At 41.5% G+C, this 24,775-nt stretch overlaps 2 protein-coding genes across 4 annotated transcripts; both read left to right on the top strand.

The window, feature by feature from the left end:
* The first annotated feature begins 7,973 nt into the window (after positions 1-7,973).
* On the top strand, positions 7,974-19,146 carry LOC146461035 (small cysteine-rich protein 2-like). 3 transcript variants are annotated; one of them, XM_085087246.1, is made up of 4 exons: positions 7,974-8,733; positions 10,171-10,293; positions 11,851-12,030; positions 19,009-19,146. In XM_085087246.1, the coding sequence occupies exons 2-4, from the start codon at positions 10,227-10,229 to the stop codon at positions 19,083-19,085; spliced, it is 324 nt and encodes a 107-aa protein (XP_084943372.1). In that variant the 5' UTR covers positions 7,974-8,733; positions 10,171-10,226; the 3' UTR covers positions 19,086-19,146. The 3 variants fall into 3 exon arrangements, with proteins under 3 accessions (XP_084943372.1, XP_084943371.1, XP_084943373.1); XM_085087245.1 differs by having other exon boundaries at positions 8,502-8,733; positions 10,220-10,293; XM_085087247.1 differs by lacking the exon at positions 19,009-19,146 and having other exon boundaries at positions 8,522-8,733; positions 10,220-10,293; positions 11,851-12,766.
* Positions 19,129-24,524, top strand: LOC146461034 (placenta-specific gene 8 protein-like). Its single transcript, XM_085087244.1, has 4 exons — positions 19,129-19,264; positions 21,238-21,536; positions 22,263-22,402; positions 24,158-24,524. The coding sequence occupies exons 2-4, from the start codon at positions 21,251-21,253 to the stop codon at positions 24,248-24,250; spliced, it is 519 nt and encodes a 172-aa protein (XP_084943370.1). The 5' UTR covers positions 19,129-19,264; positions 21,238-21,250; the 3' UTR covers positions 24,251-24,524.
* Positions 24,525-24,775: the final 251 nt, after the last annotated feature.

Raw genomic sequence — 24,775 nt, 5'->3', positions numbered from 1 at the left:
TATGATAGCAATGAAACCAACAGGCTACCTAACTTACTGCTTGTGTTACAGTGCAATAGCGGTGGTCGGGCCGCAACGACCATCACATAATTTGAACAGTGTTTGAGCCAGGGTCTAAGTGATCTGAGGATTACATTGATGAAGACTGAGAGCCAGGCTAGAATCTAGGACTGAAAACTCGACTGCTTTCCGCCAGTAAGCGGCCCGCTGACTCAGGGCAGAGCAAGAGATTTCAAACTTTATTAGTTTGTCTTGAGTTCTTCTACACAGTTAATCCACAAAGGTAAAGGCCATGACATAGATATAATAGGGTGATATTAGTACAATAAAAACAAAATGGTCCAACTGGTGATAGAAAAAAAAAATAAACCAGTTACCGAGGCGTCAGTATAAAAACTTCAGGGTAGAAATTGGTGAGACGCTTTATTATGGCCCGTTGTAGCCTGAATTTCAGCCGTCTCCTCTAGTCGCAAACTCTCGGGAGTATGCAACCAGAGGAAATTCAGGCTAGGCCCGTTGAGGACTCCATTAAACCAGCCTATGCGGAACTGGATGCTCCCTGTATAAATATTTGTTTGGGTAAATAAATAAATTGAGTTCAGAGAGCTAGGAAACGGATTTTAGACTGAACTGATATCAGCATGTAATGTCATTTCAAAAAATATTCACAAAAAACGATTTCCGTCGCGTCATCACTGGCTTAATTGGCAAAGGATTTTTCCAGAATGAGGAGTGGAAATTGGTTTGCGGTCAGTGAAAAGTCCGAGAAAAGTCGGAAACAGACTTCTTCATCGATTGATTATCAAGTTCCGCAATTGATTATCATCGATTGACAGTGATTGATATCAAGTTACAAGTGTTGCCATCAACTCATCATCGATTCCATCGACAATCGTATTCCCAGGTTCGAGATTCATTACGCGGGATGCCCTGGGGGGGCATACCGTGTCTAAAAACGGGTCGATATTTCTTTTTTTTTACGCGGGATGCCCTGAGGGGGCATACCGTGTCTAAAAACGGGTCGATTTCTTTTTTTTACGCGGGATGCCCTGAGGGGGCATACCGTGTCTAAAAACGGGTCGATTTCTTTTTACGCGGGATGCCCTGAGGGGGCATACCGTGTCTAAAAACGGGTCGATTTCTTTTTACGCGGGATGCCCTGAAGGGGCATACCGTGTCTAAAAACGGGTCGATTTCTTTTTCCTCGTAGCCACAAATCTGTACATTAATTACGCGGGATGCCCTGAGGGGGCATATCGTGTCTAAAAATGGGTCGATTTCTTTTTTTTACGCGGGATGCCCTGAAGGGGGATACCGTGTCTAAAAACGGGTCGATTTTCTTTTTACGCGGGATGCCCTGAAGGGGCATACCGTGTCTAAAAACGGGTCGATTTCTTTTTTTTTTTTTTTCTTCCTCGTAGCTACAAATCGGTACATTAATTTATTCATTAAACTCACCCCTCTCCTACTCGGGGTGTATTGTTCTGATTGTCTTCAACAGAAGCAGCCCAATCAAAATCCATTCTTGTCGCTTACATCGCGAGGGAGGGGACCCACTCACCCCTACCTGTGTGACGTCAACGCATCATTTGATCTATTTATAAAAAACAGATTAAATTTGGCGCCATATTGTTAACATGTTCTGGACTCAAGTGTGCCGTTTTCAAACGGAAATTTCACCATTTTGAAGCGGCAGATCGAAAGAATAACTTCTAAGAAGCACCCGACATTTAAAACGGTGGAAATTGGTAAATTCCTGGCGAAGGAATCGTGCTTTGTTTGACAGTCTTAGACCACGACGCGAGACTGAAAAGAGGTCATTGAGAAGCTTATGTTATCGTAATAGAATTTCAAAAATTTCCGGTGAAAGTCTGAGTCGCGTAACACAAGGAAAACAACGTAACGCGATCGTCGTGACTCAAACTATTCCATTAGCAAGGATAGATTTATCAATCGGCGAAGCATACAGTTGGAATAAATGAATCAGCCCCAGCATCACGCGTAATGCCAGTGTAGCAGGCATCTTGTTTTTTTTTTTTTTTCTTCCTCGTATCCACAAATCGGTACATTAATTTATTCATTAAACTCTCCCCTCTCCTACTCGGGATGTATTGTTCTGATTGTCTTCAACAACAGCAGGCCAATCAAAATCCATTCTTGTCGCTTATATCGCGAGGGAGGGGACCCACTCACCCTTACCTGTGTGACGTCAACGCATCATTTGATTTCTTAATTAAAAGTGCATTAAATTGTCGCGCCATATTGTTTATAACATGTTCTGGACTCAAGTGTGCCGTTTTCAAACGGAAATTTCACCATTTTGAAGCGGCAAATCGAAAGAATAACTTCTAAGAAGCACTCGACATTTAAAACGGTGGAAATTGGTGAGTTCATGGCGAAGGAATCGTGCTTTGTTTGACTGTCTAAGACCACGACGCGAGACTGAAAAGAGGTCATTGAGAAGCTTACGTTATCGTAATGGAATTCCACACATTTCCGGTGAAAGTCTGAGTCGCGTAACACAAGGTAAACAACGTAACGCGATCGTCGTGACTCAAACTGTTCCATTAGCAAGGATAGTTTTATCAATCGGCAAAGCATACAGTTGGAATAAACAAGATGCCTATTCTGGCATTTACGCGTGATGCTTCATGTGGTCTAATTGATTGCTTTTGTGTGTTTTGGAGATTTGTAAAATTATTTTAGCTAATAGTTATTTGAGTGACAAATACAGTGTTATGTTGTTTGCGTTGTGTTATCCGTTTTATTGTTGTACCGGAAATTGTAGTACTGTGTTATATTTTATCGTTGCGTTATTAGATTATTTGATTTTGGATGTGGGTGGGGGGGGGGGGGTGGGGGGTTGTAGGGGATTTGTGATTTCAACATACGTTGAGCACTTGGTTTGTGAACTTTGTCATAGTTTAAAATATTCTTTTTATATATCAAATTTTAATTGTTTTTCTTCACAGGGATTATTTTATGTACAAGATGATTGCATTTCATCCTTGGAGTTTTGAATAATTAGGCAGCAGCTTACTCTTTGTCCTGGTACTTTGGAAAAGCACCTAATGTAGGAGTAAAAGATAGAGTTAAATGTTTACAAATTTTAAATACATGCAATTTTAGATTTGTTATTCACATAACACTGTTCTCTTCAAATATATGTGGGAAAAGAAGTATAATGGCACCAGTTACATAGCAAATCTGTATCACATATATACCTTGTGCTGCAATTTGTACTTATTTGTGAAGCTTTCCATTTTATCTGCTTACAAATCTACCTTACTCAATAAATGATCTTAGTTACATGGAATTCCCGCAGGGCAGGCTGTGTCTAAGTTTGGGTCGGATATTTTTTTTTTTTCCTTTGTAGTAGTCACAAATCGCCACATTAATTTATGCATTAAAATATCCCCTTCCCTAGTAGGGATGTATTGTTCTTATTGTCTTCTACAGAAGCGGCTCAATCAAATTCTATTATTTAGGCACATATTACGAGAGAGGGGACCCTCTCATCCCTTTCTGTGTGATGTCAAATTATCATTTGATTTATTCATTAAACTTTGATTAAATTCTACCCTCTCCCAAAAGGGATTTATTGTTCTGATTGTCTTGAAAAAAAAAAACCAGCCGAATCAAAATATATTATCGATGCATATATCACGAGGGAAAGGACCCAATTATCTCTACCTGTGTTGCGTCAAAGCAAGTTATCATGCAATATATCTGAATGAAATCATTCCGATAATTATTTAATTGCCAAGGGAGGATAGTTTTTAAATATCTGCGAAATATACAATGGGGAATAATTGGGGCTACATTAAGCATTCCGTGTAATGCCATTAGAGGGGCATCTTGTTTATTCATTAAACCCTCCCATCTCCTACTCGGGATGTATTGTTCTGATTGTCTTAAACAACAGCAGGCCAATCAAAATCCATTCTTGTCGCTTATATCGCGAGGGAGGGGACCCACTCGCCCCTACCTGTGTGACGTCAACGCCTCATTTGATCTATTAATCAAAACCAGATTAAATTTGGGGCCATATTGTTAACATGCTGTGGACTCAAGTGTGCCGCTTTCAAACGGAAATTTCACCATTTTGAAGCGGTGAAGCGAAAGAATAACTTCTAAAAAGCACTCGACATTTAAAACGGTGGAAATTGGTTAGTTCCTGGCGAAGGAATCGTGCTTTGTTTGACAGTCTTAGACCACGATGCGAGACTGAAAAGAGGTCATTGAGAAGCTTACGTTATCGTAAAAGAATTTCAGAAATTTCCGGTGAAAGTCTGAGTCGCGTAACACAAGGGAATCAACGTAACGCGATCGTCGTGACTCAAACTATCCCATTAGCAAGGATAGCTTTATCAATCGGCGAGGCATACAGTTGGAATAAATAAATCAGCCCCAGCATCACGCGTAATGCCAGTATAGCAGGCATCTTGTTACGCGGGATGCCCTGAGGGGGCATACCGTCTCTTAAAACGGGTCGATTTCTTGTTTTTTACGCGGGATGCCCCGAGGGGGCATACCGTGTCTTAAAACGGGTCGATTTCTTTTTTACGCGGGATGCCCTGAGGGGGCATACCGTGTCTAAAAACGGGTCGATTTCTTTTTCTTCGTCGTAGCTACAAATCGGTACATTAATTTATTCATTAAACTCTCCCCTCTCCTACTCGGGATGTATTGTTCTGATTGTCTTCAACAACAGCAGGCCAATCAAAATCCATTCTTGTCGCTTATATCGCGAGGGAGGGGACCCACTCACCCCTACCTGTGTGACGTCTACGCATCATTTGATATATTTATTTAAGACGGATTAAATTGTCGCGCCATATTGTTAACATGTTGTGGACTCAAGTGTGCCGTTTTCAAACGAAAATTTCACCATTTTGAAGCAGTAAATCGAAAGAATAACTTCTAAGAAGCACCCAACATTTAAAACGGTGGAAATTGGTGAGTTCCTGGCGAAGGAATCGTGCTTTGTTTGACGTTCTTAGACCACGACGCCAGACTGAAAAGAGGTCATTGAGAAGCTTACGTTATCGTAATGGAATTTCCCCAATTTCCGCTGATAGTCTGAGTCGCGTAACACAAGGGAAACAACGTAACGCGATCGTCGTGACTCAAACTATTCCATTAGCAAGGATAGATTTATCAATCGGCGAAGCATACAGTTGGAATTAATGAATCAGCCCCAGCATCACGCGTAATGCCAGTATAGCAGGCATCTTGTTTTTTTCTTCGTAGTAGCTACAAATCGGTACATTAATTTATTCATTAAACTCTCCCCTCTCCTACTCGGGATGTATTGTTCTGATTGTCTTCAACAAAGGCAGGCCAATCAAAATCCATTCTTGTCGCTTATATCGTGAGGGAGGGGACCCACTCACCCCTACCTGTGTGACGTCAATGCATCATTTGATATATTTATTAATGACGGATTAAATAGTCGCGCCATATTGTTTTAACATGTTCTGGACTCAATTGTGCCGTTTTCAAACGGAAATTTCACCATTTTGAAGCGGTAAATCGAAAGAATAACTTGTAAGAAGCACCCGACACGTAAAACGGTGGAAATTGGTGAGTTCCTGGCGAAAGAATCGTGCTTTGTTTGACAGTCTTAGACCACGACGCGAGACTGAAAAGAGGTCATTGAGAAGCTTACGTTATCGTAATGGAATTTCACAAATTTTCCGTAGCCTCCCACGCAGACGTTCTTGGGGGTTCGTCACGCGTTCTTGCCCTAAGAACGTCTGCGTGGGAGGCTAAAATTTCCGGTGATACTCTGAGTCGCGTAACACAAAGGAAACAACGTAACGCGATCGTCGTGACTTAAACTATTCCACTAGCAAGGATAGTCTTATCAATCGGCAAAGCATACAGTTGGAATAAATGAATCAGCCCCAGCATCACGCGTAATGCCAGTGTAGCAGGCATCTTGTTTTTTTTTTTTCTTCGTAGTAGCTACAAATCGGTACATTAATTTATTCATTAAACTCTCCCCTCTCCTACTCGGGATGTATTGTTCTGATTGTCTTCAACAAAGGCAGGCCAATCAAAATCCATTCTTGTCGCTTATATCGTGAGGGAGGGGACCCACTCACCCCTACCTGTGTGACGTCAATGCATCATTTGATATATTTATAAAAGACGGATTAAATTGTCGCGCCATATTGTTTTTAACATGTTCTGGACTCAAGTGTGCCGTTTTCAAACGGAAATTTCACCATTTTGAAGCGGTAAATCGAAAGAATAACTTCTAAGAAGCACCCGACACGTAAAACGGTGGAAATTGGAGAGTTCCTAGGGAAGGATTCGTGCTTTGTTTGACAGTCTTAGACCACGACGCGAGACTGAAAAGAGGTCATTGAGAAGCTTACGTTATCGAAATGGAATTTCACAAATTTTCCGTAGCCTCCCACGCAGACGTTCTTAGGGGTTCGTCACGCGTTCTTGCCCTAAGAACGTCTGCGTGGGAGGCTAAAATTTCCGGTGATACTCTGAGTCGCGTAACACAAAGGAAACAACGTAACGCGATCGTCGTGACTTAAACTATTCCACTAGCAAGGATAGTCTTATCAATCGGCAAAGCATACAGTTGGAATAAATGAATCAGCCCCAGCATCACGCGTAATGCCAGTATAGCAGGCATCTTGTTTTTTGTTTTCTTCGTCGTAGTTACAAATCGGTACATTAATTTATTCATTAAACTCTCCCCTCTCCTACTCGGGATGTATTGTTCTGATTGTCTTCAACAACAGCAGGCCAATCAAAATCCATTCTTGTCGCTTATATCGCGAGGGAGGGGACCCACTCACCCTTACCTGTGTGACGTCAACGCATCATTTGATTTCTTCATTAAAACTGCATTAAATTGTGGCACCATATTGTTTATAACATATTCTGGACTCAAGTGTGCCGTTTTCAAACAGCAATTTCACCATTTTGAAGCGGCAAATCGAAAGAATAACTTCTAAGAAGCACTCGACATTTAAAACAGTGGAAATTGGTGAGTTCATGGCGAAGGAATCGTGCTTTGTTTGACAGTCTTAGACCACGACGCGAGACTGAAAAGAGGTCATTGAGAAGCTTACGTTATCGTAATAGAATTTCAAAAATTTCCGGTGAAAGTCTAAGTCGCGTAACACAAGGGAAACAACGTAACGTGATCGTCGTGACTCAAACTATTCCATTAGCAAGGATAGTTTTATCAATCGGCGAAACATACAGTTGGAATAAATGAATCAGCCCCAGCATCACGCGTAATGCCAGTATAGCAGGCATCTTGTTTTTTTTTTTCTTCGTCGTAGCTAGAAATCGGTACATTAATTTATTCATTAAACTCTCCCCTCTCCTACTCGGGATGTATTGTTCTGATTGTCTTCAACAACAGCAGGCCAATCAAAATCCATTCTTGTCGCTTACATCGCGAGGGAGGGGACCCACCCACCCCTACCTGTGTGACGTCAACGCATCATTTGATCTTTTTATTAAAAACAGATTAAATTTGGCGCCATATTGTTAACATTTTCTGGACTCAAGTGTGCCGTTTTCAAACGGAAATTTTACCATTTTGAAGCGGCAAATCGAAAGAATAACTTCTAAGAAGCACCCGACATTAAAAACGGTGGAAATTGGTAAATTCCTGGCGAAGGAATTGTGCTTTGTTTGACAGTCTTAGACCACGACGCGAGACTGAAAAGAGGTCATTGAGAAGCTTACGTTATCGCAATGGAATTCCCGCAATTTCCCTTGAAACCCTGAGTAGCGTAACCCAAGGGAAACAACGTAACGCGATAGTCGTGACTCAAACTATTCCATTAGCAAGGATAGTTTTATCAATCAGCGAAGCATACAGTTGGAATAAATGAATCAGCCCCAGCATCACGCGTAATGCCAGTATAGCAGGCATCTTGTTATGACTACTCTGCTTAGAAAATAGACTAAACTGCTCTCGAGAAACGAAAGGTCAGATCAGTGTTTGAATTAAATCCAGTTAGCAGAAATTGCAAAAAGGCGGTTGTGATCACGAAACTGGAATTTAGTCGACTCAACTACACCCCATTGTACGAAGTATTAACTGGATCGAGAAAAGCCTTTGTTCGGGACAAAGTGTTCCGATAATTCCCGGGAAGAAGTGGCGCATGACGTTGGTTGGGGGTGGAGAAAATAAAATAGGAGGATGGGTTTCACCAGAGAGAAAGAGAACTCACATCTAAGAGAGTCGTTGCGTTAAATAAAACCAGGGAACCGTGCTGGGCGGGTGCGTAAGACTGACAAAGGGAATGAATTTTTGACGCTTGGTTGCAGCAGTGAATGCTGAAGGTCATGGATGTTGAATTGGTGAGTGCACTGGCGGTACAATTGTTTCGAAAGCTAATCTCAAAATCCACCCCTCCCATAAAAATGAACTTTGGCATACCTCCCCGGTATCTTCGAGTCATTTGAGAAGGATGAGATAGCTTTCCTAGAAATGGTACATGACTGTGCGATCACTCACGACCTAATAATGGAAAATAATCCGGGAGACAAATAAGTGACTTAGACACAAAAGCTTTGTGCAACGGTCACGAGATCAACACGCGATGTCACCAGTCACTCATAAAAGTGAAACTCCGAAAGTTCCACCCCTCAGTTGGACGACGTCTAGCTGCTCGTTGCTACAACCTTCCAGCGTGTTCGTCTTCAAGCCTTTGTTGCCTGCTGCATACAAGGAGTTGACTTAAAGTAAGTTGCGTTAGTTACTTCCGTATAATTGTGTTGAAATAAGTAATGGTTGCCCGCCGGATGAAATTGAGAAGGGAGATATTCCATTATTGCTGATCTATCTAGAGCAAGAACAGTTCTAGGGTCCATTCCGTGATTTAGTCGCCTGGGCACTGTTTCATCCAAAATTACTGAAAGAGGGTTGAGCTAAAATCATTTTTGGCCCACACAAGTTTGTTATCTTACCGTTAGGGCACTCGTGAGTCCAAACAGTGCCAGCGAGGACAATCGGTCTTCTCAGTTGCATTCATGATCGAGGACAGCCTTGCTTTCCGAGATCTCTTTCTTTAACAGCCTCTCGACCGAATTGCTTCATAATTCTCTCTTTCGAGCTTAGGTCAGCATATTTTTCCTAGCCAGTCATGAGCTCTGGAAAACTCGAAGCGAGCGAAAGGGGGCAATTTGTTTCCTTGATCGAGTGTCGAGTGCGGGAACTTCCCAGGGGCCACATCCCAGTTTCTTTTTTGTGTGAATGAGCTCTGTCCTATTTATATTTCCGGGTTGGGTCGCGGAGCGAATGTGTTTATTTGTTTCATTCCCACCGAGCCGTATGGTAAAACCAAACTCAGGAGCGAGAATTAGTCGTTTTCTTGTCCAATGAAAGGCAACAGCTTTCCAAGAATCTCCTTGCTTACCAAATTTAAGCACGAGGCTGTTTTCTTTTCATTTACGTGTGCTCAAGGGGTGAGCGGGTCAGTCAGAATACTTTCGTTTTGAGTCAGTCTTCTTCAATTACGGATCAAATTTACTAAGGAAGAATATTTGAGTTCGGTCGCCGATGAACGCTTGATCTGACTACAATGCAAACGCAGATATTTCCGAGAATCAAGGAAATTCATCCACTGCGTTCCCGTGCACGTTTCCGGCCCGCCTCCTCTTTTCCCGAGAAGACCGGGGGGGGGGGGGAAGACCGGGGGGGAGGGTGGGTGGTGTCGATGGTATTCCCAATGCAAAATAGCCGGTGAACAGATGGTGCCATTTCATTCAGTCTTGGAGGGGTAGTCTACAGTTTCCTTTCCATTTTGCTTGGAAACTGGGTATTTTTTTTTATTAATTCATCTAAAAGAGTGGTTTGAACATCTTTCAGTTAATAAGATTAAATTTAAGCTTTCTTCCTAATATACTCTAACCCAAAATTCCTAGAAGTACCACTCCCTCCTTTTTCTGAGAAATTGCTGGATCAATTGTCGTGTTAATCGTACAGTCTCATAACAATTGCTCTTCTCGATCTTCATCGCTTTTCATTTTGCTCTCTTCTGGAATGCCATCCTATTTTTGTCACTGGTAAAAGTTGGGGGATTCATTTTATTTTGAGACTAGTTTATCATCTGCCACAGTCGTTATAAACGTGACCTCAACACTGCCCCGAGCTCGAACAGCTTATGTATTCCTTTTCAGCTTGATCGATAGCAGTAACGCAACGTCACCAATTTTATTTCTGTTGCAGTTCAGCCATGGACCTTAAGATTCGCGTGTATCTGGTGCTGCTTGTCTTGGGAATTGCTTTGCATCATCTGCAAGGTAAATGTCAAAATATATATTCACCTCATTGTGCTCCATACATTTCATATGGTCTTATTTGAGAGAATTTGACAGCACATCAAGACATTTTATATTGTCGATCAGCTCCCTCATTCTCAAGAATTACACGTTTGATCAAGCAGTGATATTTTGAGGAGACTATAAACGCAGGTCACCATTGGCACTTAACTTCTAATATCAAAGAATAAAATTCTCCTATTTTGTTCCCATACTTTTCTTATCAAAGTCCTTTGGAGAAGTTATTAAAATATCACGAAAATTCACCTTGGGTGATTATATCCTAAATTCTCATGACCTCTGGGGTTGAATAAGCATTGATATTACAAGGAGAAATTTGATGCTGCTGCTGATCACTGTTAGGGCTTAAAGGGTTAAAGATGCGTCTGTACAGTTGAGATCATGATACGTCTGAGATGTCTATAGTATTCTTATTTATTTCATTCATCTTGGAATATTTCCAAGTCGTGTATTAAATCGAGAACCCGTACAGTTTTCAGAGTTATGTTTGCGATATGTGGCTGTGAACACTGAGGGCCAGTTATTTAAACAGAGTCTAACTTAGGTCCCGGCTTAAGACACATCAATGGGCCTCCAAATCTGATTTATTTTAAGTAGATAAATAGTTTTCTTGTCTTTGATGCAAGCCTTCTTGTTACCGTTGGCAGTAAACAATGTTCAGATATGATTGTTGGCAAAATTGGAAATGGCTTAGAACGTGGTTTTGTTAAACACCGTCTAAACTGTCTTTTAATAACTGACCCTGAATGTTTGATTGCCATTTTGTTAACGGGCCGTTTTAGATGAGTGCATAAAAAACGGAAAAAATATTGAATCTAAAAGGACGCGATTTAAACAAGAATTTACCCTGAGCCCCAATATCAACACGCATGATCTCTTCACTGTAATCCAGATGTTTGCTATAATGCCAGTTGGGACAATTTGTTTATTTATCTTGGATGGTCAGTCCGTTTATTCTCATGACTTATATGCCAAGTTAGGTGGCGATATTGTAGGGAGAAATAACATTCTAGTCAGGCTTATTCAGTGTGCGCGAGAGCAGGCTGACAAGAACACTACTAACAAGGAGAAAGAAAGCACTGGATAGCAGCTATCAGCCATAGCCTGGCCACAAACTATAGTCCTGCGCAACATTAGTTGGGACAAGCGACAAAATAACGCGCGAAGTACGCATTTGTAAACTGGATCCATATTAACAGTCACTTGTTAGAACTGCTTTAGGGAGAATCATTTAGAACCCCTCCCCTTCCCCAACCAATGTTGATAGTCACTGGAGTCACGAAGATTGTAGACACTGTGAGAAACCAGCATCGCGTGGAAGGAGGGGGAGACAGCATTCAATGTGATGTGTTTTAAAATCGTCCCAAGATTTTTGTCCAGGATTGTAGTTGCCACACTACATTGGAAAGCACTTCGAAGGGGTCACACAATTTCAACTACAAAGTGATTTACACTGGCCAACCAAGAACAATGGGAAGGAAATAGATAACCTTTTTATTTTGATGCTATGTTTTTCAGCTGCCGGTAAATGTGACTGGCTCCTCGGCACCTGTACATGTATCTACGATCCCTGTCCACCAAACTGGGAACGATGCTCTCAGTACGACAGTGGATGCACACTTCCAACCAACCATTGCTGCTGCCGCAAGAATCCGCCGACAGTAGCTGACGAACCCAAAAAGCCTCGCGCCCAGCCAGGTGTGTAAGTGGTGGGTGGTTAAAAATGGATCAGTTACATAAAGCACACAACGAAATTTAATACAGCTGGCCAAGTTTTCAAGTAATATTTCAGACTTGCAGAACAGAGTGCTTCATCCGATTTCCATCGCCGTGAAGTGGCTTGAAAAAACCAGGCATAACCGAGTGTTTTTTTTAACAACTTCAAGGTGTTTGGAAACTACCGGGTGAGACACTTTCACGGTTGCAATTTTCTTTGTTTTCTCTTCATGGGCTTGAGATGTAAATTTAAACTCTCACACAAATATACAAATTTAAGATTTATAGTCACCAGAACAATAATACATACAGAGAAGTTTAGTTCGCAAAACTGAGGTTGAGAAAAGCATATTCAAGCTAGAGACAGGTAGACCGTACGTTCAATGTTTGATATGGGATGTCATATTCCTCAGCGTGTTGTAAAGAACCACAACAATAACAACAACTTTGTTAAGATAATGAAATAATAGCAAAGCAAAACTCACCAACCCGCAGCTAGTGATCCAGCTAGTAACGTGAGAATTTCGATGTTCTCTGTTAACAGCTAGAAAAAGAAAGTCGATGTCTAAAATATAAGATGATCATTTATTTGAACTGGTATCGTAAGTCCCGTGACTCAACTTCAATGCAAATCTGATTTTTTCAGACCCGTCAGGTTTTTTTTTTCCTCACTGCTAACCAGATTTTTGCTATAATGTCATTTGGGAGACTTTGTTTAGACACCAAGACATCGAACGTGGATGGTGACTTTTTTTATTCTAACGGCATACCGGTATATGTCTAATTACGCGGGATGCCCTGAGGGGGCATACCGTGTCTAACAAGATGCCTGCTATACTGGCATTACGCGTGATGCTGGGGCTGATTCATTTATTCCAACTGTATGCTTTGCCGATTGATAAAACTATCCTTGCTAATGGAATAGTTTGAGTCACGACGATCGCGTTTACCTTGTGTTACGCGACTCAGACTTTCACCGGAAATGTGTGGAATTCCATTACGATAACGTAAGCTTCTCAATGACCTCTTTTCAGTCTCGCGTCGTGGTCTAAGACTGTCAAACAAAGCACGATTCCTTCGCTAAGAACTCACCAATTTCCACCGTTTTACGTGTCGGGTGCTTCTTAGAAGTTATTCTTTCAATTTGCCGCTTCAAAATGGTGAAATTTCCGTTTGAAAACGGCACACTTGAGTCCAGAACATGTTATAAACAATATGGCGCGACAATTTAATGCACTTTTAATTAAGAAATCAAATGATGCGTTGACGTCACACAGGTAAGGGTGAGTGGGTCCCCTCCGTCGCGATATAAGCGACAAGAATGGATTTTGATTGGCCTGCTGTTGTTGAAGACAATCAGAACAATACATCCCGAGTAGGAGAAGGGAGAGTTTAATGAACAAGATGCCTGCTATACTGGCATTACGCGTGATGCTGCGGCTGATTCATTTATTCCAACAGTATGTTTCGCAGATTTATAAAACAATCCTTGCTAATGGAATAGTTTGAGTCACGACGATCGCGTTACGTTGTTTCCCTTGTGCTCAGGGTTTCAAGGGAAATTGCGGGAATTCCATTGCGATAACGTAAGCTTCTCAATGGCCTCTTTTTACGCGGGATGCCCTGAGGGGGCATACCGTGTCTTAAAACGGGACGATTTCTTTTTCTTCGTCGTAGCTACAAATCGGTACATTAATTACGCGGGATGCCCCGAGGGGGCATACCGTGTCTTAAAACGGGTCGATTTCTTTTTTTTTTTTCTTCGTAGTAGCTACAAATCGGTACATTAATTACGCGGGATGCCCTGAGGGGGCATACCGTGTCTAAAAACGGGTCGATTTCTTTTTTTTTTTCTTCGTCGTATACACAAATCGGTACATTAATTTATTCATTAAACTCTCCCCTCTCCTACTCGGGATGTATTGTTTTGATTGTCTTCAACAACAGCAGGCCAATCAAAATCCATTCTTGTCGCTTATATTGCGAGGGAGGGGACCCACTCACCCCTACCTGTGTGACGTCAATGCATCATTTGATATATTTATTAAAGACGGATTAAGTCGCGCCATATTGTTTTAACATGTTCTGGACTCAAGTGTGCCGTTTTCAAAGGGAAATTTCACCATTTTGAAGCGGCAAATCGAAAGAATAACTTCTAAGAAGCACCCGACACGTAAAACGGTGGCAATTGGTGAGTTCTTAGTGAAGGAATCGTACTTTGTTTGACAGTCTTAGACCACGACGCGAGACTGAAAAGGGGTCATTGAGAAGCTTACGTTATCGTAATGGAATTTGACAAATTTCCGCTGATAGCCTGAGTCGCGCAACACACGGAAAACAACGTAACGCGATCGTCGTGACTCAAACTATTCCATTAGCGAGGATAGTTTTATCAATCGGCGAAGCATACAGTTGGAATAAATGAATCAGCCCCAGCATCTCGCGTAATGCCAGTATAGCAGGCATCTTGTTTATTCATTAAACTCTCCCCTCTCCTACTCGGGATGTATTGTTCTGATTGTCTTCAACAAAGGCAGGCCAATCAAAATCCATTCTTGTCGCTTATATCGTGAGGGAGGGGACCCACTCACCCCTACCTGTGTGACGTCAATGCATCATTTGATATATTTATTAATGACAGATTAAATAGTCGCGCCATATTGTTTAAACATGTTCTGGGCTCAAGTGTGCCGTTTTCAAACGGAAATTTCACCATTTTGAAGCGGTAAATCGAAAGAATAACTTCTAAGAAGCACCCGACACGTAAAACGGTGGAAATTGGTGAGTTCCTGGCGAAGGAATCGTTCTTTGTTTGACAGTCTTAGACCACGACGCGAGACTGAAAAGAGGTCATTGAGAAGCTTACGTTATCGTAATGGAATTTCTCAAATTTTCCGTAGCCTCGTCACGCGTTCCTGCCCTAAGAACGTCTGCGTGGGAGGCTAAAATTTCCGGTGATAGTCTGAGTCGCGTATCACAAGGGAAACAACGTAACGCGATCGTCGTGACTTAAACTATTCCGCTAGCAAGGATAGTCTTATCAATCGGCAAAGCATACAGTTGGAATAAATGAATCAGCCCCAGCATCACGCGTAATGCCAGTGTAGCAGGCATCTTGTTTATTCATTAAACTCTCCCCTCTCCTACTCGGGATGTATTGTTCTGATTGTCTTCAACGACAGCAGGCCAATCAAAATCCATTCTTGTCGTTATATCGTGAGGGAGGGGACCCACTCACCCCTACCTGTGTGACGTCAATGCATCATTTGATATATTTATTAAAGACGGATTAAATTGTCGTTTCATATTGTTTTAACATGTTGTGAACTCAAGTGTGCCGTTTTCAAACGGAAATTTCACCATTTTGAAGCGGTAAATCGAAAGAATAACTTCTAAGAAGCACCCGACACGTAAAACGGTGGAAATTGGTGAGTTCATGGCGAAGGAATCGTGCTTTGTTTGACAGTCTTAGACCACGACGCGAGACTGAAAAGAGGTCATTGAGAAGCTTACGTTATCGTAATGGAATTTCACAAATTTTCCGTAGCCTCCCACGCAGACGTTCTTGGGGGTTCGTCACGCGTTCCTGCCCTAAGAACGTCTGCGTGGGAGGCTAAAATTTCCGGTGATACTCTGAGTCGCGTAACACAAAGGAAACAACGTAACGCGATCGTCGTGACTTAAACTATTCCACTAGCAAGGATAGTCTTATCAATCGGCAAAGCATACAGTTGGAATAAATGAATCAGCCCCAGCATCACACGTAATGCCAGTGTAGCAGGCATCTTGTTTATTCATTAAACTCTCCCCTCTCCTACTCGGGATGTATTGTTCTGATTGTCTTCAACAACAGCAGGCCAATCAAAATCCATTCTTGTCGCTTATATCGCGAGGGAGGGGACCCACTCACCCCTACCTGTGTGACGTCAATGCATCATTTGATATATTTATTAAAGACGGATTAAATTGTCGTTTCATATTGTTTTAACATGTTGTGGACTCAAGTGTGCCGTTTTCAAACGGAAATTTCACCATTTTGAAGCGGTAAATCGAAAGAATAACTTCTAAGAAGCATCCGACACGTAAAACGGTGGAAATTGGTGAGTTCTTAGCGAAGGAATCGTTCTTTGTTTGACAGTCTTACACCACGACGCGATTGCAGACAGAAAAGAGGTCATTGAGAAGCTTACGTTATCGCAATGGAATTTCACAAATTTCCGTAGCCTCCCACGCAGACGTTCTTTATCTTAGGGGTTCGTCACGCGTTCCTGCCCTTAGAAGGTCTGCGTGGAAGGCTAAAATTTCCGGTGATAGTCTGAGTCGCGTAACACAAAGGAAACAACGTAACGCGATCGTCGTGACTCAGACTATTACATTAGGAAGGATTGTTTTATCAATCGGCGAAGCATACAGTTGGAATAAATGAATCAGCCTTAGCATCACGCGTAATGCCAGCATAGCAGGCATCTTGTCTGTCTGCAATCATCGTCTAAGACTGTCAAAGAAAGCACGATTCCTTCGCCAGGAACTCTCCAATTTCCACCGTTTTAGATGTCGAGTGCTTCTTAGAAGTTATTCTTTCGATTCACCGCTTCAAAATGGTGAAATTTCCGTTTGAAAACGGCACACTTGAGTCCACAACATGTTAACAATATCGCGCCACAAATTTAATCCGTTTTTGATAAATATATCAAATGATGCGTTGACGTCACACAGGTAGGGCTGAGTGGGTCCCCTCCCTCGCAATATAAGCGACAAGACTGGATTTTGATTGGCCTGCTTTTGTTGAAGACAATCAGAACAATACATCCCGAGTAGGAGAGGGGAGAGTTTAATGAATAAATTAATATACAGATTTGTGGCTACGAGGAACAAGATGCCTGCTATACTGGCATTACGCGTGATGCTGGGGCTGATTCATTTATTCCAACTGTATGTTTCGCAGATTTATAAAACAATCCTTTCTAATGGAATAGTTTGAGTCACGAAGGTCGCGTTACGTTGGTTCCCTTGTGTTACGCTACTCAGGAATTGCGGGAATTCCATTGCGATAACGTAAGCTTCTCAATGACCTCTTTTCTGTCTCGCGTCGTGGTCTAACAAAGCACGATTCCTTCGCCAGGAACTCACCAATTTCCACCGTTTTAGATGTTGAGTGCTTCTTAGAAGTTATTCTTTCGATTCACCGCTTCAAAATGGTGAAATTTCCGTTTGAAAACGGCACACTTGAGTCCACAACATGTTAACAATATCGCGCCACAAATTTAATCCGTTTTTGATAAATATATCAAATGATTCGTTGACGTCACACAGGTAGGGCTGAGTGGGTCCCCTCCCTCGCAATATAAGCGACAAGACTGGATTTTGATTGGCCTGCTTTTGTTGAAGACAATCAGAACAATACATCCCGAGTAGGAGAGGGGAGAGTTTAATGAATAAATTAATATACAGATTTGTGGCTATGAGGAACAAGATGCCTGCTATACTGGCATTACGCGTGATGCTGGGGCTGATTCATTTATTCCAACTGTATGTTTCGCAGATTTATAAAACAATCCTTTCTAATGGAATAGTTTGAGTCACGAAGATCGCGTTACGTTGGTTCCCTTGTGTTACGCTACTCAGGGTTTCAAGGGAAATTGCGGGAATTCCATTGCGATAACGTAAGCTTCTCAATGACCTCTTTTCTGTCTGCAATCGTGGTCTAAGACTGTCAAAGAAAGCACGATTCCTTCGCGAGGAACGCTCCAATTTCCACCGTTTTAGATGTTGAGTGCTTCTTAGAAGTTATTCTTTCGATTCACCGCTTCAAAATGGTGAAATTTCCGTTTGAAAACGGCACACTTGAGTCCACAACATGTTAACAATATCGCGCCACAAATTTAATCCGTTTTTGATAAATATATCAAATGATGCGTTGACGTCACACAGGTAGGGCTGAGTGGGTCCCCTCCCTCGCAATATAAGCGACAAGACTGGATTTTGATTGGCCTGCTTTTGTTGAAGACAATCAGAACAATACATCCCGAGTAGGAGAGGGGAGAGTTTAATGAATAAATTAATATACAGATTTGTGGCTACGAGGAAAAAGAAATCGTCCCGTTTTTAGACACGGTATGCCCCCTCAGGGCATCCCGCGTAAAAAGAAATCGTCCCGTTTTTAGACACGGTATGCCCCCTCAGGGCATCCCGCGTAAAAAGAAATCGTCCCGTTTTTAGACACGGTATGCCCCCTCAGGGCATCCCGCATAATAAATTAATGTACCGATTTGTGGATACGAGGAAGAAAAAAAAAAAAAAAAAGAAATCGACCCGTTTTTAGACACGGTATGCCCCCTCAGGGCATCCCGCGTAATAATTTATTGAAATATATTATACGATTTGCGTAACCTAGTTGGATTGCCTGTCTGGTTTTATTGGACCAAATGGCTTTTACTAACTGTAAGCATATCACGCCCAATTATTTGGGGACATGCTTTCGCTTGGAAAGAGCCCAAGGTTAGGTTGAATAGACGTGATGAATTGTAATTTTTTTATTTTATTTTACTTATTTCCTCATCCTTTGGTACCACCTTGTAAACGTCATTTCTGCCGCTCCCATGTATTGCAATATCCTCCATAATATAATATTGTAATTTCATTTATATAATTTAGTAACATCTAAACCTGAAGAAGGCTGGTTTGGCCAGCCGAAATATTGTTTTAAAATATATTACGTTGTGTCAGCTTTGCAGTAGTCTTTGGACTTCTCATCGTCCAAGGTTAGTGTTCGGTTGAAGAAGAAAACATAACATATGCATAAACAAACCCTGAAATGGGTGTGAAGGGGAGTCCAAATGTCCGCATTCAAGGAGAAGAGGGACAAACGGGCATAGCACGTACGCGGGTAAAATTTCTACCTTCTTTGGGGGAGGGGGGAGGGGGGTTAACGAGGATTCTGTTTGATATTTTTTTTCCCAGAGTTGAGTATATTACCCACCCTCCCAGCTGCTTTAATATCAGCCAGACCAGAACCATACGCGCCCGCACAACTGTAAAATGCCGAGTTGGGCACCAGCCAAAAACATCCTTTGCGGAACTGCCAGACATCCTCCTGTCCGGGTGATCGCGTGACCATACCACGTGACAGGAATCTCGAAGGTTGTCAATTGTCCTCTGTGCTTGAGCCACGGCGACGTTCGTGATCGATCCAACTGACTGAAAGAGAAAGATTCAGGTATTGTAGTCCTTTTTCATTTCTTATTTGTGGGTAATCCAGTCCGCTCTTACAGTTAGGTAAATTCGCATCGTTTCTGCGAAGTGCAACGTTTCTCGTGATGTTTATTTTAGTGATAAAAGAGACCCTTACTCTTCCAATTAATTTAGCGGCAATGACGAACATGTTCTCTAAATTTTAAGGTATAAATCCTGTTTCAACACGATCTCAATCGAACCTTGTATTCAGGATTTCTCGAAAACGAACATACACGCAGCTGCTGAAGTCTTTTCGAGAACTAGAAGGCGGCGTTGCCAAAACTATCATGACCTCCACGATTGCACGGAATGTTATTTGCAACTTCTGTGGTTTCATTCCTCATGTTGAGGTGTTAGGTTTCATATGATCACCTTTTCAACGTGGAATATAAAGACAGTCGATTTAAGAACGATTTATATCGTACACAACGATCCATCTGCAGCTCACGTACACCCTCGAGATCGAATATTGGTTAGTTTGCATATCAAACAGATGCGCAAGCTATCTGTTTACCTTGTACATGTTGCTTTTGGCCGAACAAAATATGAAAAGCTTGTGAACTCCCGTGTAGGTATCCACACTTTAATGACTCCTTTTCACATAACTACGTAGATAGGAGTGCAGCGATCGGTATCCATTCCGGGCTTATATTCGAAACAAATTAGAAAGGAAATTTATTGAATATTATTCTCGCCTATTGCTTTGCGAGTTAAGGTTCCGCATTGCTTATTCATGAGTCATACCGAGCTGCCGATCATTTCAAACAAATTATTCCCAGTATTTTGCATTTTTCATATGACTGTATATATATTGGTTTTCGTTGTGTTCGCCAGGAATACGAGTATCGGAGAAATTCAATCAAAGGGAATTCCATATTAAAAGTTCAATGTTTTCATGTGATAATTTGTTAGGATTATAGTATTGACAACTGAAGAGTTTACATTACTCAGTGGCGAAATTTTACATATTTTAGATTTCATTTACGCTTAGCTGAGTGTGATTATTTCTTGCGCTCACCCTGGGTCTAACGCATTTCAGCTTGCTAACATTTTAGCTGTGATAGTGTATTGCACGAAAGCTGTGCCGAACCTTGAAATTTAGCCCTCGCCAAAGTGAAATGTCAGGAAAAAACTCACTGCCAATGCGCTGTGTGCTACTTGGTTAAACGAATGAGAAATCCGGCATGTGAACTGAACGTCAGTCGCTCAAATATAAGCTAGAAGCCCTGTATGATGTTCCCAACCTTGCACCATCGTTAACTTTGGTCGTGTCAGAACCACCGTCCCGTATCCTGTATCCCCTACCCCGCTCCGTCGTGTGCGTGGGTCCCGACCACCACTTTTAGGTTCCAAACTGAATAGCTTCTCGATACGCACAAACGTTTGCGGGTAACTAATTTCGCAAAAATGACAGAGCGCGGTACTTCCCGAGATTGAATCTTTCCAATTTATTATGGTATTATAGGACTGAGTGGAATGCAATGCTGTATGTAACCAGACGCTCGGGTATCCGATTTGTTTGATCATGATCGAGTATAGCCTCCCACGCAGTCTTTTTAGGGGACTCGGGGAGGAGAGGGAGGAGGTAATACGAGTCCCCTAAAAACGACATGATGACACAAACGACATGGATCATACTAGAGCATGTTCGCAGCAGTTCACCTTCTGCTCGAGTGTCACTGTACCTTATATTCTTTCAATGGACTTTAGGACCATTTTGATGGCATTCTACTTCAAACACCGTGAAACACTATGTACTAAGATAACAGGTTAAACCAGACAACTCCAGCAGTACATGGGCGTTAATACTCGTAAAGGCTTCTTATCGGAAGAATGTTTGCGTTTAGGGTTTTGAGTACTTTTTCTTGGAGAAATGTAACACTATGTTTGCTTTGTATCCCCCACTACAAGGACAAACTGAACGTTAACAATTTCATTGTTTTGTTCAAATTTAAGAAATCGTTCTAAAATGGATAGTAAACCTGTAGGATACAGCACAATGGAAGAAGAGCCAGGTGCAGCAGGGCCACCACCCTACGGAGCCCCACAGCCAGGGTACCAAGCACAGCCAGGCTATCCTCCTCCCCAGGCAGGGTACCCTCAGCCCCATCCAGGGTACCCTCAGCCCCAACCAACAACTTTCCAAACCACCAATACAACTGTTGTTGTGAACCAACCTCAACCGCTGATTCTACAGCAAGGACAGCGTGACTGGAGTAGCGGACTGTGCGGCTGTTTTGAAGACTGCTATTCCTGTGAGTAACCGTTAACCAATCTCATTTCCAAGCATCAGTACATGCGAGTTGTAACGAGGGATGGGTCCTCTCTCTTCCTCCCTCAAGAGAGAGGGCCCTCGGCCTGGGAACGAGGTTGGATGGCTCAGTGGTGGTCATTGTAACGTCACTTTCGGCTCGTTGAGGAAGACTGGCAACGAGACTGAAATTTTAAATTTCGCTGAGACAATCGAAGATGAGTCCGTTTTGCGAAAGTCCAGATAATTTACCAGTGTAGATAAGTATTTTTATGAAATCCACTGTATCGATTTGTTTTAATTTGTAACCAAGAAATTTAGCCTCAAAGTCAATGATGAAAATTAAATCTTTGGAGGATCATTTTGCTAATGATACCGATTTTCTCTATCGGCACTTACGAGGAACGGGTCTCTATTTTGTTTTACCGGTTTCTCGCGATCGTAAATGATTTCTCAAGCGCGACCAAAACGAAACCCTGAATGATAGCCAGCTATTTGCACCTCTATTGTGCTCGCAAACAAGAAAGACCTAATTACCACAACGTTTTTAAATTTTTGACGGCGTAAATTAAATTGAAAAAAAAAAAAAAAAACTCAGTGAGTCCATTCTTCGAGATATTTAAAAGCCAATTTATCAACCTCACCGTAAAAGTATTGCTAAACAACGTTCAATTGAATGTTCACACTTCTCAGCAGTTTTTAAGAAGTTTCTTTGTTTTCTTAATTGCAGGCTGTATGGGGTACTTCTGCCCTTGCTTTTTGCTGTGTGATGTTTCCTCTAGGATGGGTGAAGGCTGCCTGTTTCCTTGCTGTTGTCCGGGAGCATTGACTGGACTGAGAGTGAAGCTAAGGGTCCAGCAGAATATCCAGGTAAAATCTTGTTTAATCTCCAAACGCTCTCAACTTACTGTATCGGGAATTTTGGTCCTTACTGATAAGCGAATGTGTTCCGTTGCTTGAGGCTAAGGCGGTAAGGCCCTCCTTGCTACCTTATTCTTACTAATTTCTTACTACCTTCGGGAGCCAAATTTTGCGAGTGTCAATTTTCGCCACTAAATTTCGCGATTTTGTCAGTGTTTTGTTTTCTTAAGGCCCGTTCAAACGGTTTCAACAATCGCTTCAACGTGCGTTCAACACTTTGTTGAACCAAATGTCGGGGCGTTTGAACAGGTCGTTCAACATTGTTGAAAGTGCAAAAAAAAAATGCTGAAAGCTTGCTGAGGGTGTGTTGAATCAAATTTAAATCTGTTTAAACTTTCATTCAACATCGCTTCAACATTTCTTTTGTTTTTGAAAATGTTGAATGGCGTTGAAACCGTTTGAACACTTCGCTCATCCAACATTTGCCCAACATCCGTTCAACTTTTGTTGAACAAATGTGGGTCAAATGTTGAAAACGTTTAAACGGGCCTTTAGACCCTGAGGTGAGGGCACTTGTCACAAAGAATAAGGAAATGCTGGAAAGTTAGAAAGGTCTGGTTCAATATAACTACAAGGAGCCTACAAATGGAAACTTTGATGACGATACTAAAGAGGTTTTTGGCCGAATTACAAACTGAAGAAAATAGTGAATAGAGGGAAGCGTGCTAGTCCTAAACAAGACCGGAAAGATTTTTTCCAGGACAGATAGATAGTGACAGTTTTAATTCAGAAAAATTCACCACAAGGCCCCGCTAACTTACTAACTTGAAACATTTAAAGTTCTTATTGTTTTGTTAATTTCGCACAGTCTTTTTCTCGCTAATATTACATTTTTTCCCAAAAAATCGCGAAAATTGGTAAGAGTAAGGTACATTTCTTTAACACTGCAAACTGAATCAATCAATCAATCAACCAACCAACCAACCAACCAATCAATCGATCGATCGATCGATCGATCGATCGATCAATCAATCAATCAATCAATCAATCAATCCTTTAGTTGATCAGTCAGTCAATCAATCAATCAATCAATCAATCAATCAACCAATTAATCAACCATTAATCAATCAATCAATCAATCTATCAATCGATCAATGAATCACTTGATCGATCGATCAATTAGTCAGTCAATCAAAAAATTACTGGAAAACCGTGAACTCTTTAATTTAAGTCTATTAGCCAATTTTGGTAACTAGCTCAATTCGCAAGGATGTAAACAAGCGGAGAGTGATTGTAACACTAAGCATTTTTTTATATTGCGCAGCCGAAAACTAACGCAAGCATGTCTGTGAGATTTTCAGGGATTTTTTGTTGGCTTTTAGTCATGTTTTAGCTTGAGTTAACCCAGTATCTGTCAATAAACTCAAATTCTCTTTCCAGTGTTTGATATATCTTCTCAAACCATTAATATTTCTTGGATAAATTCAAAGCAAAAGTTTACACACAAAAAAAAAATACTTTTCCAAACCTCCTTCATGACAGGGATAGTGATTTCCTTTATTTTTTCTCTTGAGTTATCAATGAATTTTGGAAAGACTTATAAACATTTTAAAAGTTAGTTAGCTTTTAAAATCAACATCGAATATTAAATCTCTGTTTGAGAAAATTGGGCACGTATTTTAGTTTTCGTTCGCGTTAAGTTATCTGGACTTAAGACGGAGAAACAGGCGCCACATCTCTTACTTCAACCAATTATTTTTTCAGGGTACCTTGTGCAATGATTATTGTGCAACGCAGTGCTGCCCCCTCTGTGTGCTGTGCCAACTGCACCGTGAACTGAACCACGTTGGATTATAAGTAGGTGCCCTCATCGTTTGATCCATCTTCGTGGAGCTGAGTCTTTGGAGTTTGTAGAAACGATTTGTGAACTAAATATGGCTGTTGTAGTGAAGAGTTAAATTTGTAGTGCATGGTAACCATGGTAACCGGTAGTTTATATAAACGATCAAGAAATGTGAGTAGTGTTGTTCAAGCAACAGTGAGAGATACTGATATTCCTTGCACAACTTGTTACCGATTGTGTGTGTGTCAGACAATTTTATTAAAAATTAAATCTGTGTACTCCACAAAACACTTTGTATCCGTTGCTTTATTATACAACCATATACACTAAGACTGTTGTGCATACCCTCGGGAATCCCCTTGAAACTGTTTGATATGGGCTTGCCCTGCCAATTTCAATCACCACATTTTCTTTCCTTTTAAATCTGTTACGCGCGAGAAAATTATTTCGAATCGTATCGTGCGGAGCCTTATGAGGCTCTAGCACCGCCTTATTATTATTATTATTATTATTATACTCAAGGAGAGTTCTCGACATTG

Source organism: Pavona decussata, unplaced genomic scaffold, assembly GCF_977016875.1.
Source record: "Pavona decussata unplaced genomic scaffold, jaPavDecu1.1 SCAFFOLD_202, whole genome shotgun sequence".
Classification (NCBI taxonomy): Eukaryota; Metazoa; Cnidaria; class Anthozoa; order Scleractinia; family Agariciidae; genus Pavona; species Pavona decussata.
Note: the sequence above shows the minus strand (reverse complement) of the source record. Positions and strands in the feature narration are given on the sequence as shown.

Excerpts from the sequence above, each read along its gene's own strand:
- LOC146461035 (XM_085087246.1), top strand. The coding sequence starts at position 10,227 with ATGGACCTTAAGATTCGCGTGTATCTGGTGCTGCTTGTCTTGGGAATT. Across the intron at positions 10,294-11,850 it reads TGCTTTGCATCATCTGCAAG|CTGCCGGTAAATGTGACTGG; the intron begins GTAAATGTCAAA and ends TATGTTTTTCAG. Across the intron at positions 12,031-19,008 it reads AAAGCCTCGCGCCCAGCCAG|AGTTGAGTATATTACCCACC; the intron begins GTGTGTAAGTGG and ends TTTTTTTCCCAG.
- LOC146461034 (XM_085087244.1), top strand. The coding sequence starts at position 21,251 with ATGGATAGTAAACCTGTAGGATACAGCACAATGGAAGAAGAGCCAGGT. Across the intron at positions 21,537-22,262 it reads TTTTGAAGACTGCTATTCCT|GCTGTATGGGGTACTTCTGC; the intron begins GTGAGTAACCGT and ends TCTTAATTGCAG. Across the intron at positions 22,403-24,157 it reads GGGTCCAGCAGAATATCCAG|GGTACCTTGTGCAATGATTA; the intron begins GTAAAATCTTGT and ends TTATTTTTTCAG.